Genomic DNA, 14,951 nt, shown 5'->3' with positions numbered 1-14,951 from the left:
TGCTGTGTACCCATTGCTGGCTGTGCGTAAACATTGTAGTCTAACGCCACAGGCCACGGCAACGACACCTCGTTTGCCGTGGTCCCCCACCCCTCCTGGCTGCGGTCATGCCCTAACGCTATGGCTTGTATCTATTCGCAAGTCATGTGGGATCGTATGACTTTTAATGCACACAAGAATGCCTGAAGCCTCCCTCCCTTACCTATACCCTGTTATGGCTACTCTATCTCCCTGGCTCCTCTATCGCTCTGACAACCCAGGCTCTCACTGTTCGGTCTCACTGCTGCCCTTCTATGCGCCCACCGCCTTTCCCTGTGCCCAATGTACATACAAGTGATGAGTGACCGCATATCCAAATCCGCTGCAGCTCATTCTGGATATGGATACCTGTAACAGAATATAATCAGAAGCAACATGTTAGCACAGTGCAAGCAACCATTATCACTTTGCTGTGGATGCCTTAATGGGTCCAATGTACCGCTTGTATACACTAGATGGGTCTGATGTAGCGCTTATATACATTAGGTCGCCATCGGCCCAGTCTTTTGATGGCCTCTATGGACACTCCTAGCGCTGCCACTGCCGTAGCTGCCCTAATCCTAAATGAGTGGGTACTGTACATAGTGTATGAATCAGCAGGCTGGTCTTTGGTCTTTGTTTTAAGTCGGCTTAAAGGTTCAGGACAGGGCATGTCCGTTCCGATCCATTTTGATTTGTGAATAAGTAGGTCAGTTGCCGTGGCTGTAATGGCCGCGTCACGTATTAAGAGGGACATGCCATGGTGGGCATGCTTGTACGTAGCCACCAACTCACTGACTCGCAGAGCACCATGCAAAGCTAATGAGAATGCGCATTTGACTCGACGGCCCTCAAACTCAGTGTCACTTATCTCCTCTAATGATGCAAAGAGACGGCCCATTTCCCTGCCGGTACTGGGTTTTCTTTTACCTGGGTAGGGTACTCCCGGCCTGCCCCATCCTTTCATCAGTCTCGTGACAACAAATGACCTAGATGGATTTTGGACAGCCACCGCTTTGGCGAGAAAACTGATGGCTGCGAACATGATTGAGACCTGGTTTCTGCTAATTCCCTTCATACATGCCGGGGGCCGGGAATATATCAGTACCACCCTTCTCTTCTAAGTGTTGACTATATGTGCGGTTGTGTATCTTGTCCGCGAGATATCTGTTAACTATCGCAGCATCGGGTCCCATTTCCGGGTCTGCGCTCTAAAAACGAGAAAGAGCATCCACTATAACCATTCTCCCTGCCTGGTATATGTTTAGCTGTAATCACTGCGGAACTATCTGTCTGCACACATAACTTGTGGGAAGTGCATGGCGGACAACTACTGCCATATTGTCTGAGGGAATTACAATTGACTTGTGAGATATGCCAGGTCCCCCCAGGAAACATGATATCCTACGTGGTCCCTGCTGAAACCCGAGCTTGCTGCGCACCACGCTCCCTGGAAGTAAATCTGCCGCATCTGTAAAGAAAATGCAGGGCTTCCGTGAGAGTGGGTGAATCGTGCCAAAATGAAATCCCATGGGCCAAGAACCTGCTAAATCTCGCTTGATGTCCTGTGTACGTCTGAGATGAAAATGCGCTTTGTTGGTTCCCGATGTTGCTAAAGCTATTGGGAATCACCCTTATTGCGAAGCCTACTGGACCCAGGAGTTCCTGTACCTGCTTCAGCCTTGCTTTTTTACAGTGCCACCTCGTATTCGCCGCTCTGGCAAGCTTATCAATTTTGTCAGCCGGCAGTCTGGAACATCTAGTTCCAATTCAATACCTATAATGTAAGGATTCGCCGTGGGTCTACTGTTTTTTCAACGGCTAATGGGATGTCCAATTTCTGTGCCAAGTGGATAAAGACCTGTAAAACATCCGTCCACTCTTGTGATTCCCGGTCTTTGAACAGGAAGTCCTCCAGATGAGGACCAGAGACCTAGCGGGGGCTAGTTGCTCCACTACCCCGTGCACAAACATGCTAAGCTCTTTGAAGTATGCGCACTAGATGTGGCCACACATGGGGACATATTTATCGCAATAAAACCTCTCCTGGAACCTGACACCTAACAAGGGAAAGGGCTGTGGGTGTAAAGGCAAGGTGCGAAAAGCCGAATCTCCGTCCACCTTAGCCCAATGTGCCTAATTGCCTTGCCGCCGAATTATTTGAATGGCATTGTCTACAGATGCATATTGTACTGTACAGCTGTTATGGTCAATGTAGTCATTTACTGATGTTCCTATGTGGCGGGACAAATTACGACTGGGCCTACCTTTCCCCAGCTCCTTCCTTGGTATTATGTCTAGCGGAGACACTGTTGTTGCCTTGAAGGGCGGGTCCTCAAACAGCCCCGCTATGCAGCCTAGCAATAGTTCTTTGGTAATCTTGCCTGCAGCTATCTGTCGATGCATGTGAATCGAGGATGCATTGTTGGGGTAGTGTTGTCACTGTGGTGTTGTCCTCTAATATGGAATCATGCAACCTGATTGGAAACCTGTGGTGATGCACCCGTTCTGTCAGGGTAACGGGCTAACCTTGAAGCTTGATGGCTTCCAGACCCTGTCCTGAGTTAATAGGTTGCTTTCTCCTGTCTCATAAGCTTGATGGGGGGAGCGCTAGCTCCCTCAGTACCCTGTCCCGTGTTACTAGATTGCTGTTCCCTGTCTCTGGGGAGCCTGCCTTGCCCTGCAGCATGCCTGCCCGCACGGGCGTGTCGGGTGCTAGGTGCAATGTCCGCTGCCTCCGTCCTGCCTTTGTCCTGACGGCATTGCCTGACAGGACTACCACTGTTGCTGACCAGATATGAATGGATTGTCTGCACTGCTTTCTTGTAAATTTAATATCTTAGTTAAGCCATGCCCGTCCCCTAAATATCTCATGCGCTTTTAAAATTATATTCCATATCCCACACCAAGTCCGGGCCCCTTTCCGTTTCCTTCACTATAGTGAGTGTCCTGAGTATGTGAACAGCTGAGTGTGCTAAGTATGTGAACAGCCTCCGACCAGCCCATGAAGGACCCAAATATCTTGGGCTTCTTATCTGTTACGCTACCCCTGCCTACGGTACCCTCCTCATGCAACTCCCACACAAGGAGGGAGAAGATATCGATCCACCTGTATTGTGAGAACGGTACCTAATGCATCGCTCCTGTGATTAAGTACTCCCACATCCTGACTGGTCCCCTGTGCACCGACCGGTGCCACAACCGCATTCTGTCCTGCCATATTGGGCTCCGTTACCCGTTCTTATCGTCCCATACTGCATATCTAGTTATGTCATGCGTCTGCGCTGGAAGGAGTGTGGTGCTGTCATTAGACTTACCCCTTGCCGGTACTGGCGGTAGCCCCGCAACTATGGAGGTGGAGTCTGCGGTGCTGCTACCTCCCTTGCAGGCCCCCGCACCGTCTGTGCTTGTGGTGTAGGTCCACTGTGACTTCTAAGGTCTGGGGCCACAGCACTCCGCGTCTTAGCTGGCGGAGTTTTGGTGGGCCGCTTGGCTGGCCTTGCTGGTGCATATGTCTCCTTCGCACACTACAATGACATTACTGCAATGGAGAGACTAAAAGAATAGACAATTTAAAGCAAAATGACCTCATAATAACTGATTGTGGTGACGCCGGCTTCCTCAATCGCTGCATGCATCCTGTGGTGCCTGTGTAAACTGTACCCTCCTTGCTCACAGCTACATATCCGACTGCATGCTGTCTGCGCAGTGCGCCCTTCCTTAAATGGCTGGCCTAAAGCCCCACGGGCGATGGCTGTTACATTCAAATTTGGCCTGGTAGTCAAAACGGCTGCCGTATGCAAAATGGGCCGCTAAAATTAAAATGGCCAGGCCCCTGTAAATCCGGCAGATAAATCAGTAAGACTGGTGGTCCTTCTATCAAAATGGCCACCGTTTTCAAATTAGCTGCTTTAGTCCACGTGGCCGCTCTAGTAAAAATGGCCGCTAAGTGCACATGGCCCTCTAGGACTAACACTGTTGTACCAACCCTTCCCCCCGTGGACATGGTCCTAACGGCAGCTGAGAGTAGCATACTGTAACCGATATGTTTGTCTGATGCCCCTAAGTACTGTGTCCCGCTATGCTGGCACCAAACGGTATGATATCAATTGTTCCAGCCTATGCCGTGTGTCAAAGACACAAATGCGTGCGGTATCCAAGGTGGCCGCTGCGGTTAAATTTGTATTTGGAATGTCCATTCTAGTGAATTTTAGCGCCATAAAACTGGCTGCCTTTTCCAAATTTTACTGCTAGTCAGAATGGGCGGTGTATTGAAAGTGGCCACCGTTTTTACAATCGGCACTCATGCAAATGGCCACCCTATCGAAATTCACCGCTGCCGTACGTGCCTCTGTAGGTTAATGGCCGACTGTATGGGCGGGCAATTACAACGCGTAGCGAAGCGCATGTCCCGCCAATTTGGGACTCCCCCTAAGTGGCCCGCAAGAGAAGACCCTGACTAGCGAGGATCGCAATGTGGACGTTTCTGCAAAAACCCGCATCTCAAATATCGCATGGCAGACCAATCATACAGACATGGCGCCGGTAAGTAACGTTTAGGATGAAGCGTAGTCGACCGAGTAGAAAACACAGCATGGCCGTAGTGCTGCGTGACATGGGCAGCTTATACAACATGGGCAACTTATACCGCACTAAATTTTACCGAATTAGATAACACGGCGTGGCAGACCACAATGGGGCTTGTATAGCTCTGCGTGGCCTGGGCGGCTTATACAGCATGAACAATTTATACTGCACTCATTTTTGCCGCATTACATCGAAAATCTGGTGTGGCCGGCCATAACGGGGCTTAAGGTCCGTCGCCGTAATGGCATGGATGGCTTATACCGCATTTATTTTTCAAATTAGATAACACGGCGTGGCCAGCCACAACGGGGCTCGAAGGTCCGTTGCTGTATAGTGCGTAACTGTCGGCCAATTATTAGTGGCCGGCCATCACCGCATCTTAACGTGCGGTGTGCCGCTGAGGCAGGAGAAGAGCAAAAATGACGTACCATTAAAGGTGTTTTCGTCTCCCTGAGATAGTTTGCGCCTCGGTTCAGTACTGTGCACAAGGTCTTCCTAGTCGTGCCTCAGTGCCGTGCTATGCACTGCAGATTGTGAGCACTGCATGGCCGGCCAAAAATGGCAACCGCGCTGTGGCAAACCCATCTGCCATGCGCCATGGGCAGCGTATGTGGGACTCTAGCCTAGTGCACGTAATGCCGTGAGATAGGCAGCTAACCCGAGATGGCCGGCCATCCTGGAAAAACTAAATGGGGGTCGGCAGGAGAAAGCTAAAATGCCTTGCACAAAGTTTTAAATGTCTACATACCATAAAATGTGTTCTCAATTTGCTGGAATATCATGCTCTGCTGTAAGAGCTTCTTTGGCTGTACTCTGCACAAGCTCTGCCCAGGGCAGACACAAAACATGTGCCTGTAAAAATTTCAGGAGCTGCTGCCCAGGGTTGCTCTTCTCCTGCTTCCAAATTCAAAAGGACTTCCTGTGCAGTTCAAATTCCTCTCTCCTCCTCCCTTGCTCCTCCCCTTTTTTCCTGCCCCCTCCCCTTGCTACCCCTTGTTTCCCTCCCACTACTACCTCTGCTCTCTAGCTGGGCCCTCCCTGTACCCTCCCCCACACTTCTGTCTTTGCTGGCCTTCAGCCCAGTTGTGGTCGGCCCCCCTTTAATGGGTGTGCCTGGTTCTTTCCTTCTCAGTTTCACATAAAGGAGCGTCAGCGTGCACAGGACAGGAGGAGCAAGAAGAGCAGGGCAGGAACGCGGCTGTGCCGGAGACGGCGCTGAAGAAGGCTTTGGCTGGTGGGGGTTGGGGACCCCCGCCAGCCAAACCAGGGGCCTGGACATAATTTGTGGGGGCCCAGGCCCCCATGGCCCCCCATAGCTATGCCCCTGCCTCAGACAGCCCTTTTACTAAGCTGCATTAGGCACTCATGTAGACCAAGCATAGCCTAAAATGGCGTACCTTGGGATGTACTCAGACATCCTGTGGTAACTGTCAAATGTATGCACGTTAACTGCACGCTAAAAAAATATTTTTATACTTTTTTGAGGTGGCATGTCAGTGGTCAGAGAATGGACTTTTCTACACTAATCACATTACCACGTGCAAACTGGTTAGGGCATGGGTAGCATGTGAACCCTTGCTGCCTACATTGGTTGATAAATGCTCATATGGTAAGTATCTTTAATGACCATGCAGTAATGGCAGGTCATTAATACAAAAAGTACAAAAAGGTAATTTTTATGGCTGTGGTAAAGATGTCCTTAGTACGGGGGAAAAACCTGCGTTCGGACATGCTAAGGCCACTTTTTACTACAGTCTAGTAAAAATGCCCATTCATCTGTTTTTACAGTAAGGTTTGCTTGTTTCTTCACGTGTGTAAGCTGTTACTTTTGGTGTGAGGTCTGGGGGGGGGGGGGGGGGGGGAATAGAATGCATATCATTTCCAGAGCTGTGCTATAGACTTTTTTTTAGCAACATGCATTTCTAGAAAGGGCCAGAACAGTAGGGACACCTTGTGCTACCCTGTACGCAGGGGCGTATCTGCGTGGGGCCTTAGGGGCCTGGGCCCCTGCAGATTTTGCCCTGGACCCCCTACCGCCATCAACCCTCCCCCGTTGCCATTGCTTACCTTTGCTGGCGGGGGGCCCCAACCCCCGCCAGCCGAGGTCCGCTTCCACCTGCTGCTGCCTTAAAAACTACTTCTTCAGCCAGCGGGGGACCCCAAACCCCCGCCAGCCGCCCCGCGGTGTTTAAAGTTCATCTTCGGCCTCCGTGGCCGTGCTGCTGTTGATAGGAGGCGCTGTTGAATACACTTCGGAGTCTGACGTTGCAGCACGTACAACGTATAACGACGTCAGACTCCGAAGTAGATTCAACAGCTCCTATCAACAGCAGCATGGCCACGGAGGCCGAAGATGAACTTTAAACACCGCGGGGCAGCTGGCGGGGGTTTGGGGTCCCCCGCCGGCTGAAGAAGTAGTTTTTAAGGCAGCAGCAGGTGGAAGCGGACCTCGGCTGGCGGGGGTTGGGGCCCCCCGCCAGCAAAGGTAAGCAACGGCAGCGGGGGAGGGTTGGCGGCGGGAGGGGGTGGAGAGAGTCATTGGTGGCGGTGGGGGCTCTGACAATGGCGGGGGGGGGGTCGGTGGCGGCGGGGGGGGGGGGCTAAAATTTGCCCCCTCCCTCTGGCTCTGGCCCCCCCTACCACCGGAGTCCAGATACGCCCCTGCCTGTACGGTATAAAGATTCAACGAATTGCCAGATTCAAATTCAGTACAGATGAGCATATGATCAGGGATGGATGGCAACTGAAAATACTTTTAGCCGTCATTCAAAAGAGAACCGAAACCTTCTAAACCAACTTCTGTAGTTACATTGCCAAAACAATTAATAGGACATTTTGTCTTGCTGACACTGTTTCTGGCCATAGCATCCTGGGAGCTGTAAATCTTGACAATGGATCTTTTCCTAGTTCTTATGTTCCCTGACATAGTTTACAGCTTTGAAAAAACCCTGTAGTTTGCACTTCTGGAGTTAAGTCTGAGAAGAAAAATTTGTCCCTATGAAACGCAGATGTTTGCCCTGCAAGTATAACTTCTGAGTGTGTTATAGCCTATTAACACGCTCCACCGTGCAAGTATTATCAAGAGGTTCAGGCGCTGCATAGTACCAAATGGAGACCTTCCATTACATATCTTCCCACTATTCCAAAACCAGTGGGATAGTTATGTCTATCAACCAGCAGGTGGAGCTAGAGAACCAAAAAGTGAGCTGACACATATCTTTCTTGGCATCCAGTCCAGTTCCTCAGTATTTTCTATCTTCAACAGGAGGATGGACACACTTTTTAGCTTTTGGTTCTGAGTGCTTTACTCTTGGTCTAGTTGGTCAACTGGTCCCTAGTTGAGCATTGCAGATGGCTTGAGTCTGCAGAGTCATACCTGGAGGCCTTCAGATCCCTGTCTCTGGTGCCCTGTGAATTTACTTCTTCCCTCCCTTCACCTCTCCCTTGTTTCCTGTGAAGCTCTCCTTTTTCCAGCACAAAAAACCTTAAAAGAAAGGAGAAGGAAAGAGGTTTTCAGGAGAGTATGGGCAGAGTATCAGTCCCGAGCCTTTGCCATCTCTGGTAAGACTTGTGCAGACTGTGAGCTTGGGGAGAGCAGCTGGCTGTGGTAAGTCTGACTGAAGTTTAACTCAGAACCACTTGGTGCAGGGAGGGATCCGGACTCACCGTTTGGGACACATTGTGCTGCGCTTGTGACAGTCGGGGTGAATGGTGACTCCTGTTCCTGCTATGGAACCTGCTGGTGTTGAGGTGTTGCAGTGCATACAAGCCAGGAATGCCATGAGACGTGGAAGAAATGGTCAGTGGCAGCATATCTTTGGATTTGGCACAGCATTTGAAAATGCCCGGGTCTTCAGGTTCTCCAGCAGGGCCGATGCACAGTTTGATGCAGGAGAGTGTGGGAACATGTGCCATTTTGCCGGGGCCATCTGGCAGTGAGGAGTAGCTTTGACTCATGCATTAAAGAAGTGATATGTCAAATTAATAAATGATAAATGATCTCAACCAATCTGTGGAGCATCCATTCTTTCACAGAGAGGATTAAGAGGCTCAGTATTCTTTCTTGAAACTTCTTGATGCGTGTAGAGTCTTCATTAGATTCTGGAAGTCACAAATGAGTTTTACAAATCAGACAGACTGTTTGTGCTTTTTAGGTAAGCAGAGCCTCATGGCTTCCAAGACTATAATTGCTAGATGGCTGAAGGAGACTATCATATCAGCTTATTTGCTTGTGGGGAAGCAGGATCCTTTATTAGATGAGGAAGCAGGCTCATTCTACAGAGTAAACAGCAACATCCCGGGCAGATACTACCTGACTGTCTCTGATGGATATTTGCAAGGTGGCTGCATGGTCGACACTACATACCTTTGCCAAGCACTACAGGGTGGATGTTGTGGCATGCTGGGAAGCCAGTTTTGAGGCTTTGGTCCTCAGGGCAGTGGCACCAGGATCCCACCCACTCTAGAGATTTGCTTTTAAACATCTCACAGGTTCTGGTGTAGTGGGAAGCTACGTAATGGAAGGAGAATTTAGGTCTTACCTGATCATTTTCTTTCCATTAATCCTTCCCACTATTCTATAGGCCTGCCCGAGGTTTCTGAGGGGTTTAATCAGTGAGAAGTAATAGGTCAAATAATGACTGTCACCTTCCAGAGTTAGGCTCACACATGTTTGCTCATCTGGTTAATGTTAGGTTAGTGAGTTGTTTAAGTTTGCTGTGTTTATTCTGAGTTTCTCCTTATTGCTTGTCTATGTAAATACTAAGGAGCTGGACTGGATGCGAAGAGAGATATGTCTCAGCTCAGTTTTCAGTTCACCTGCTGCTTGATGGACACAATAATACAGCTATCCCACAGGTTCTGGAATTGTGAGAAGGACTAATGGAAAGAAAATTATCAGGTAAGACCTAATTTCTCCTTACATTCTCTTGCTCATAGAATATCTACCTTTAAAACAACAGATGACATTTGCCCAGAAATCTGTGTTTGCAAAAGTCAAGTAACGCAAATCAAAATTAAAATCAAACTCATGCTTTTGCAACTTTGAGAACTCCTATTTCTCAGCTCTGACACATATAACCAGATTCACTTATCAAAGGAATGCAATGTATTGTGTAATAATGTATTGCTGTCATGTCACAAGTGTAATCGAAGTCAATAGGGTTGTAGTCATACATCGTGAAGGTCACAAAATACATTTATTTGATTAGTAAGATGGCTGTCTTACTGTCATATCTTCCAGCTTCTAATCTGATGTCATAATAAAACAAGTACATGTCAATGTTTTTCAAAATATGAAAAATTGTGAAGAATTGCATTTTGATTAATATAAATCTATTAATGAATTTGTTATGAGAGGTTTGTTAGGGTCCCAGATTAAGTAACTTAAGCGCAAAGGCTATAAAAGTTTAAAAATTTGCTAATTTTATTAACCTAAAACCAGCTATGTAACCAGATTAACAAACTGTAGGTGATACCTTTTTAATGGACTGAGTTACAGGCTTTTTCACTAAGCTACAGTAAGCACTAATGCATGCTTACTGCAGGTTAAAAACCACTGGTGCAGGGCACGCTCAGGCACCCTACAGATGTTTTGGCTTTTGCACATGCTTCCTATGCACTAAAAATACATTTTTTGGGGGACTGTGGGTGTGTTTGGGATGGACAGTAGGTGTACCCAGCTCTATTGGGTTAGTGCAGGCTACATCGCCACGCGCTATACGATTAGCGCATGGTTAGTGCATGAACCCTTAACACCTAGAAAGTTGATGTAAAGGGCTCCTGCGCTAATGGAAAAATTAGCATGTGGCCATTATTGCAAAAAAAGAAAATGCAGTCATTTTACCGCTGCGCTAAAAGTGGCCTCAGCACACAGGAAACCCACATGCTGGTCATAACACATGTCACTTTTTAGCCAGCTTGATTAAAGGGCCCCTTAGTGTTTGTCAGCCCAGTCCCCTGGGACACACACTGCCAGTCAGAGTTAGGCATGCACTTTACAAGTGTCTCTTATGCATATTCATGTGTGTCCTGAGTATTGGGTGAGATCATCTGGACTAAATGAATCACATCTTTGCCTAGGTTTTGAGAGTTACAGTCTCTTTATTAGGTCAGTCCAATAAAAGGATATCACCTTATAAACTTCATTTTCATGTATCCAAGTGGATTAACATGGAAAGCACAGTTCTAAAACCAAATTAAGCCACACTGCGGCAGTTCTAGAAATGGCGCCTACTTTTAGGTGCCCCAGTACCACGCAGTAAAGAGCCTCTTCTATAACAGCTTCTTGTTGCCCGGTTCTGTTATAGAATACTATTGTAACCTGGCATTTGTATACCTGCATGTACACAAATGCAGTTACACCAGCCATAGACCTAGTGGAACTGCGGTCACGTAACGTGGCAAGGGTGGTCATAGCTTACTGTATTCTGTAAATTGTGTATGAGTGGCAGCCTAGCTCATGTTCTATCCGTGCTCCATTGGTGTGAATATCCCTTTCCGTTTATGCGTCGCATATGCACGCTTACAGAATAGCGCTTAACAAGGGTGGGCAGCCTTGGTCCTCGAGGGCCACACAACCCAGTTCGTTTTTCCGAATTTCCAAAATGTTGCAATACTTCTGATTTATTCGTTAGAAAGATTTGATAGTGTTTCTTCATATTATAGAAATTTTCATTGGCATCCGGTACAGGATATTGTTTAGGATTTTCTGCTTTATTCGTAAAATATTGCATGGACTGGCTCTGTCTTATCTTTTGGATCATTTTGTTTTTATGCAAAAATCTAGAGTTACTGTAACTAGAACATCAGATTTTTTTTCATTTTTCCTTCATTAAAGAATTCAAGGAGAGCTAGGTTACTTGCCACTCTTCTCATAACAAGCAGCTTGCTCGGAAAAGGATGTTCAAGTTTTATTGCTGACTGGGATAAATGTATAGTCAGTTCCATAAGCAAATTAAAAAGTTTGTTTTGAACTAGAATGATTAGTATATGTTTGTTAAGTTGTAGTTTATTTTATTTTGATTAATTTCTAGTACTTTCTGGAAATATCCAGCTTTTTAGTGAGTGTAATCCGCATTGAACAGAGAGGTATATGGCAGAATTTAAATATACTGTTAATGTTAATGAATATGCATGAGATCTATTTGTATGCACTGCCTCCATTGTATTCAAATAGGTCTAATGTTTATTCATTGGGGAAATCCTGAAAACCTGATTGGATTGCTGCCTTTGCGGACTGAGGCTGCCCACCTCTGGCTTACTGGCTCACCTGCCATTTACGTGTGTAAGTTTACACATATCCACAAACGTGGTGGTACCTAAATGTCAGTACCTTGTTACAGTATTGCCTTTCACATGTCTGACCAATGTGCCAATCAGTTTCTTTAAATCCTTGTAGTATTATTTTCTACTTATTTTTAATTCACACCTATCACTGTATGATTCTACATAACTGTTCTGCTAAAATGCTGCATTTTAGTTGATATTCTAGTCAAGTCCAAAAATATCTAAATGAGTAGGCATGAAAGAGAAAATCCAGCAGGTTAATCTTTTAGTTTAATAACCTTTTATTGACTGCCAAGTAGGGGTTGGTTGACATTTCCAGTTACTATGTACAGCAACTGCTTGGGTTTGGGGGATAGCCCTGATGAATATGCACAAAACAGATTTGCATAGAATTGAAGCTTGTGCATGTAGATCTATCTCATGCAAATCCATCAGGGTTGTTCTGAAAACCTGAGCAGACTGGTGTCTCTCTCGGTTGCCAACCATGTATATCAGAAACACAGAAAATATTCTGCGGTATTTTAAACTACATTTCCCTGAAAAATTACTTCCTACATAGCATTTATTAGTAATAAGAGAAGCTTACGTGTGCTAGATGCACTCTGCAGTGGAGGAGTAGCGAAATAGGGCAGTGGACTAAGAACCCCTGGGGAACTGGGTTTAAATCCCTCTGTGGATTCTTGTGACTCTAGACAAGTCACTTAATCTTCCACTGCCCCAGGTACAAAACCTTAGACTGAGCCCACTAGGGACAGAGACCACTTTGGTTCTATCACAGAAAAGCAGTGTGTCAAATCCATGTCTCCATACTCTTATGTTTTTGTTCACAAGCTAAATCTATATAAAGAATTCTTTGCTTTATTTTGCAGTAACTGAAAATGTAAACATTTTCTTTGATGGTCTGGAGGGTGTAAACAGTTCTTCTAAAGATGACGATTCTCTGCTTCATTCTGGCAATTTGACCAGCATGTCAGATGAAACCAGCAGGTTGGAAGTAGATGGAGGGGTGAGTCTGTGCTTAACAAGGGGGTCCGTTTACCAAGCTGCGCCGAAAAATATCCTGCACTGGTGTTGATGCGTATATTGGATGTGTGCAAGTCCATTTTTCAGCGCCCCTGCAAAAAAAGGCCTTTTTTGGAGGGGGGGGGGGGGGGGGGTTGAAAATGGACGTGCGGCAAAATAAAAAATTGGTATGTGTCCATTTGGGCCTTAGATCTTACAGCCACCCATTGACCTAGTGGTAAAGTCTCGTGTGCTAACCGGGTGGTAATGGTCTACGTGCATACAATGCCGATTAACGCCCTGTTAGCACCGCGTGCTGGAAATTTTCCAGCGCGCTTAGTGGATACATGTAAAAAAACTAAGTTACCGCCCAGGCCATGCAGTAGTTCAAACTTGACGCACATAGGACACATGTAGGACACACGTATGTGCCAATGCGGCTTAGGAAAAGGGCCCCTAAATAAAGTATAGACCAAATTCAGATATTTTACTGTGTGTAGCTGGTGGGTGGATTTATTACACTTATGGAAGTGCATAGTAGCTGCATGCAAAAGTTCAAAGTTTAGTCCTGTAAGTATTTCGTGTTTTAACCCTGTAATACAGGGGTGGACTGAGAATTCGGGCAACTAGGCAGTGTGTATAAATTTTAATTAATGCCAATTAGTGCTGATAATTGCTTGTTAATGTCCAATTATCAGCACTGATTAGCTTATCTAATTAAGTTATGCACATTGTTCTAGAATACACCTCGATTTCTTCACAGAAATCGAGGTGCAAAATATAGAATCCTGGGGTTAGCTTTTAATTGTCATAATGAGGGGCATAATCGAATGGGGCCGGCCATCTCTAAGGCCGGCCCCGTAAAGCGGCATACCCGACAGCATTATCGAAACAAGATGGCCGGCCATCTTTTGTTTCGATAATACGGTCGGGGCCAGCCAAATCTCAACATTAGAGATCGCCGCCATTGGTTTTTGCCGATAATGGAAACTAATGGCGGCCATCTCAAACCCGGCCAAATCAAAGCCATTTGGTCATGGGAGGAGCCAGCATTTCTAGTGCACTGGTCCCCCTGACATGCAGACACCAACCGGGCAGCCTAGGTGGCACTGCAGTGGACTTCAGAAATTGTTCCCAGGTGCATAGCTCCCTTACCTTGGGTGCTGAGCCCCCCAAACCCACTCCCCACAACTGTATAACACTACCATAGACCTTAAAGAGTAAAGAGGGGCACCTAGAAGTGGGTACAGTGGGTTTTGGATGGGTTTTGGAGGGCTCCCATTTGCCACCACATGTGTAACAGGTAGGGGGGGATGGGCCTGGGTCCACCTGCCTGAAGTGCACTGCAGTACCCACTAAAACTGCTTCAGGGACCTGCATAGTGCTGTGATGGAGCTGGGTATGACATTTGAGGCTGGCATAGAGGCTGGCACAAAAATGTTAAAAAATTTTTTTTGGGTGGGAGGGTGTTGGTGACCACTGGGGGAGTAAGTGGAGGTGATCCCCGATTCCGTCCGGTGGTCATCTGGTCAGTTGGGGCACTTTTTTGAGGCTTGGTCCTAAAAATAAATGGACCAAGTAAAGCCAGCTAAGTGCTCGTCAGAGCCGGCCTTCTTTATTCCATTATCGGCCGAAGCCGGCCATCTCGTAGCCACTCTCCCGCCCCACCTTCTGTACCCTGCCAGAATGCCCCCTTGAACTTTGGCCAGCTCTGCGATGGAAAGCAGTTGAAGCCGGCCATAATCGGCTTTCGATTATATCGGTTTGGCTGGGTTTAGGAGAAGGCCGGCCATCTCCCGATTTGTGTCGGAAGATGGCCGGCCTCCTTCGAAAAAAGCAGGATAATTATGTCTGAATAGAAAATTTTTTTTTTTTTTATTGCCCTCTTGTTCTTGGTGGATTGAAATTAAAAGTGGAATATAAAATTTATGATCCATGATCTTGCCATAAACTGAGTTTAATTGGTGGATGCAGCCTAGTCATTTGCAACTATAGATCAGATTACAGGTTTGTAACAGAACCAGGGTAAAAATTACGACCCCAGTTATCCAACAAAC

The 14,951-nt window shown here is 46.8% G+C and overlaps 1 protein-coding gene across 1 annotated transcript in view; it reads left to right on the top strand.

Annotated features, from left to right (window-relative positions):
- Nucleotides 1-14,951, top strand: part of ANO4 (anoctamin 4) — a 223,269-nt gene that overhangs the window by 82,740 nt on the left and 125,578 nt on the right. Inside the window, exon 4 of the mRNA XM_030214891.1 lies at nt 12,762-12,906. Coding sequence (XP_030070751.1) covers nt 12,762-12,906 — 145 coding nt within the window. The remainder of the gene's footprint in view (nt 1-12,761; nt 12,907-14,951) is intronic.

This window comes from Microcaecilia unicolor, chromosome 9 (assembly GCF_901765095.1).
Source record: "Microcaecilia unicolor chromosome 9, aMicUni1.1, whole genome shotgun sequence".
In the NCBI taxonomy this organism is placed as follows: domain Eukaryota; kingdom Metazoa; phylum Chordata; class Amphibia; order Gymnophiona; family Siphonopidae; genus Microcaecilia; species Microcaecilia unicolor.
Note: the sequence above shows the minus strand (reverse complement) of the source record. Positions and strands in the feature narration are given on the sequence as shown.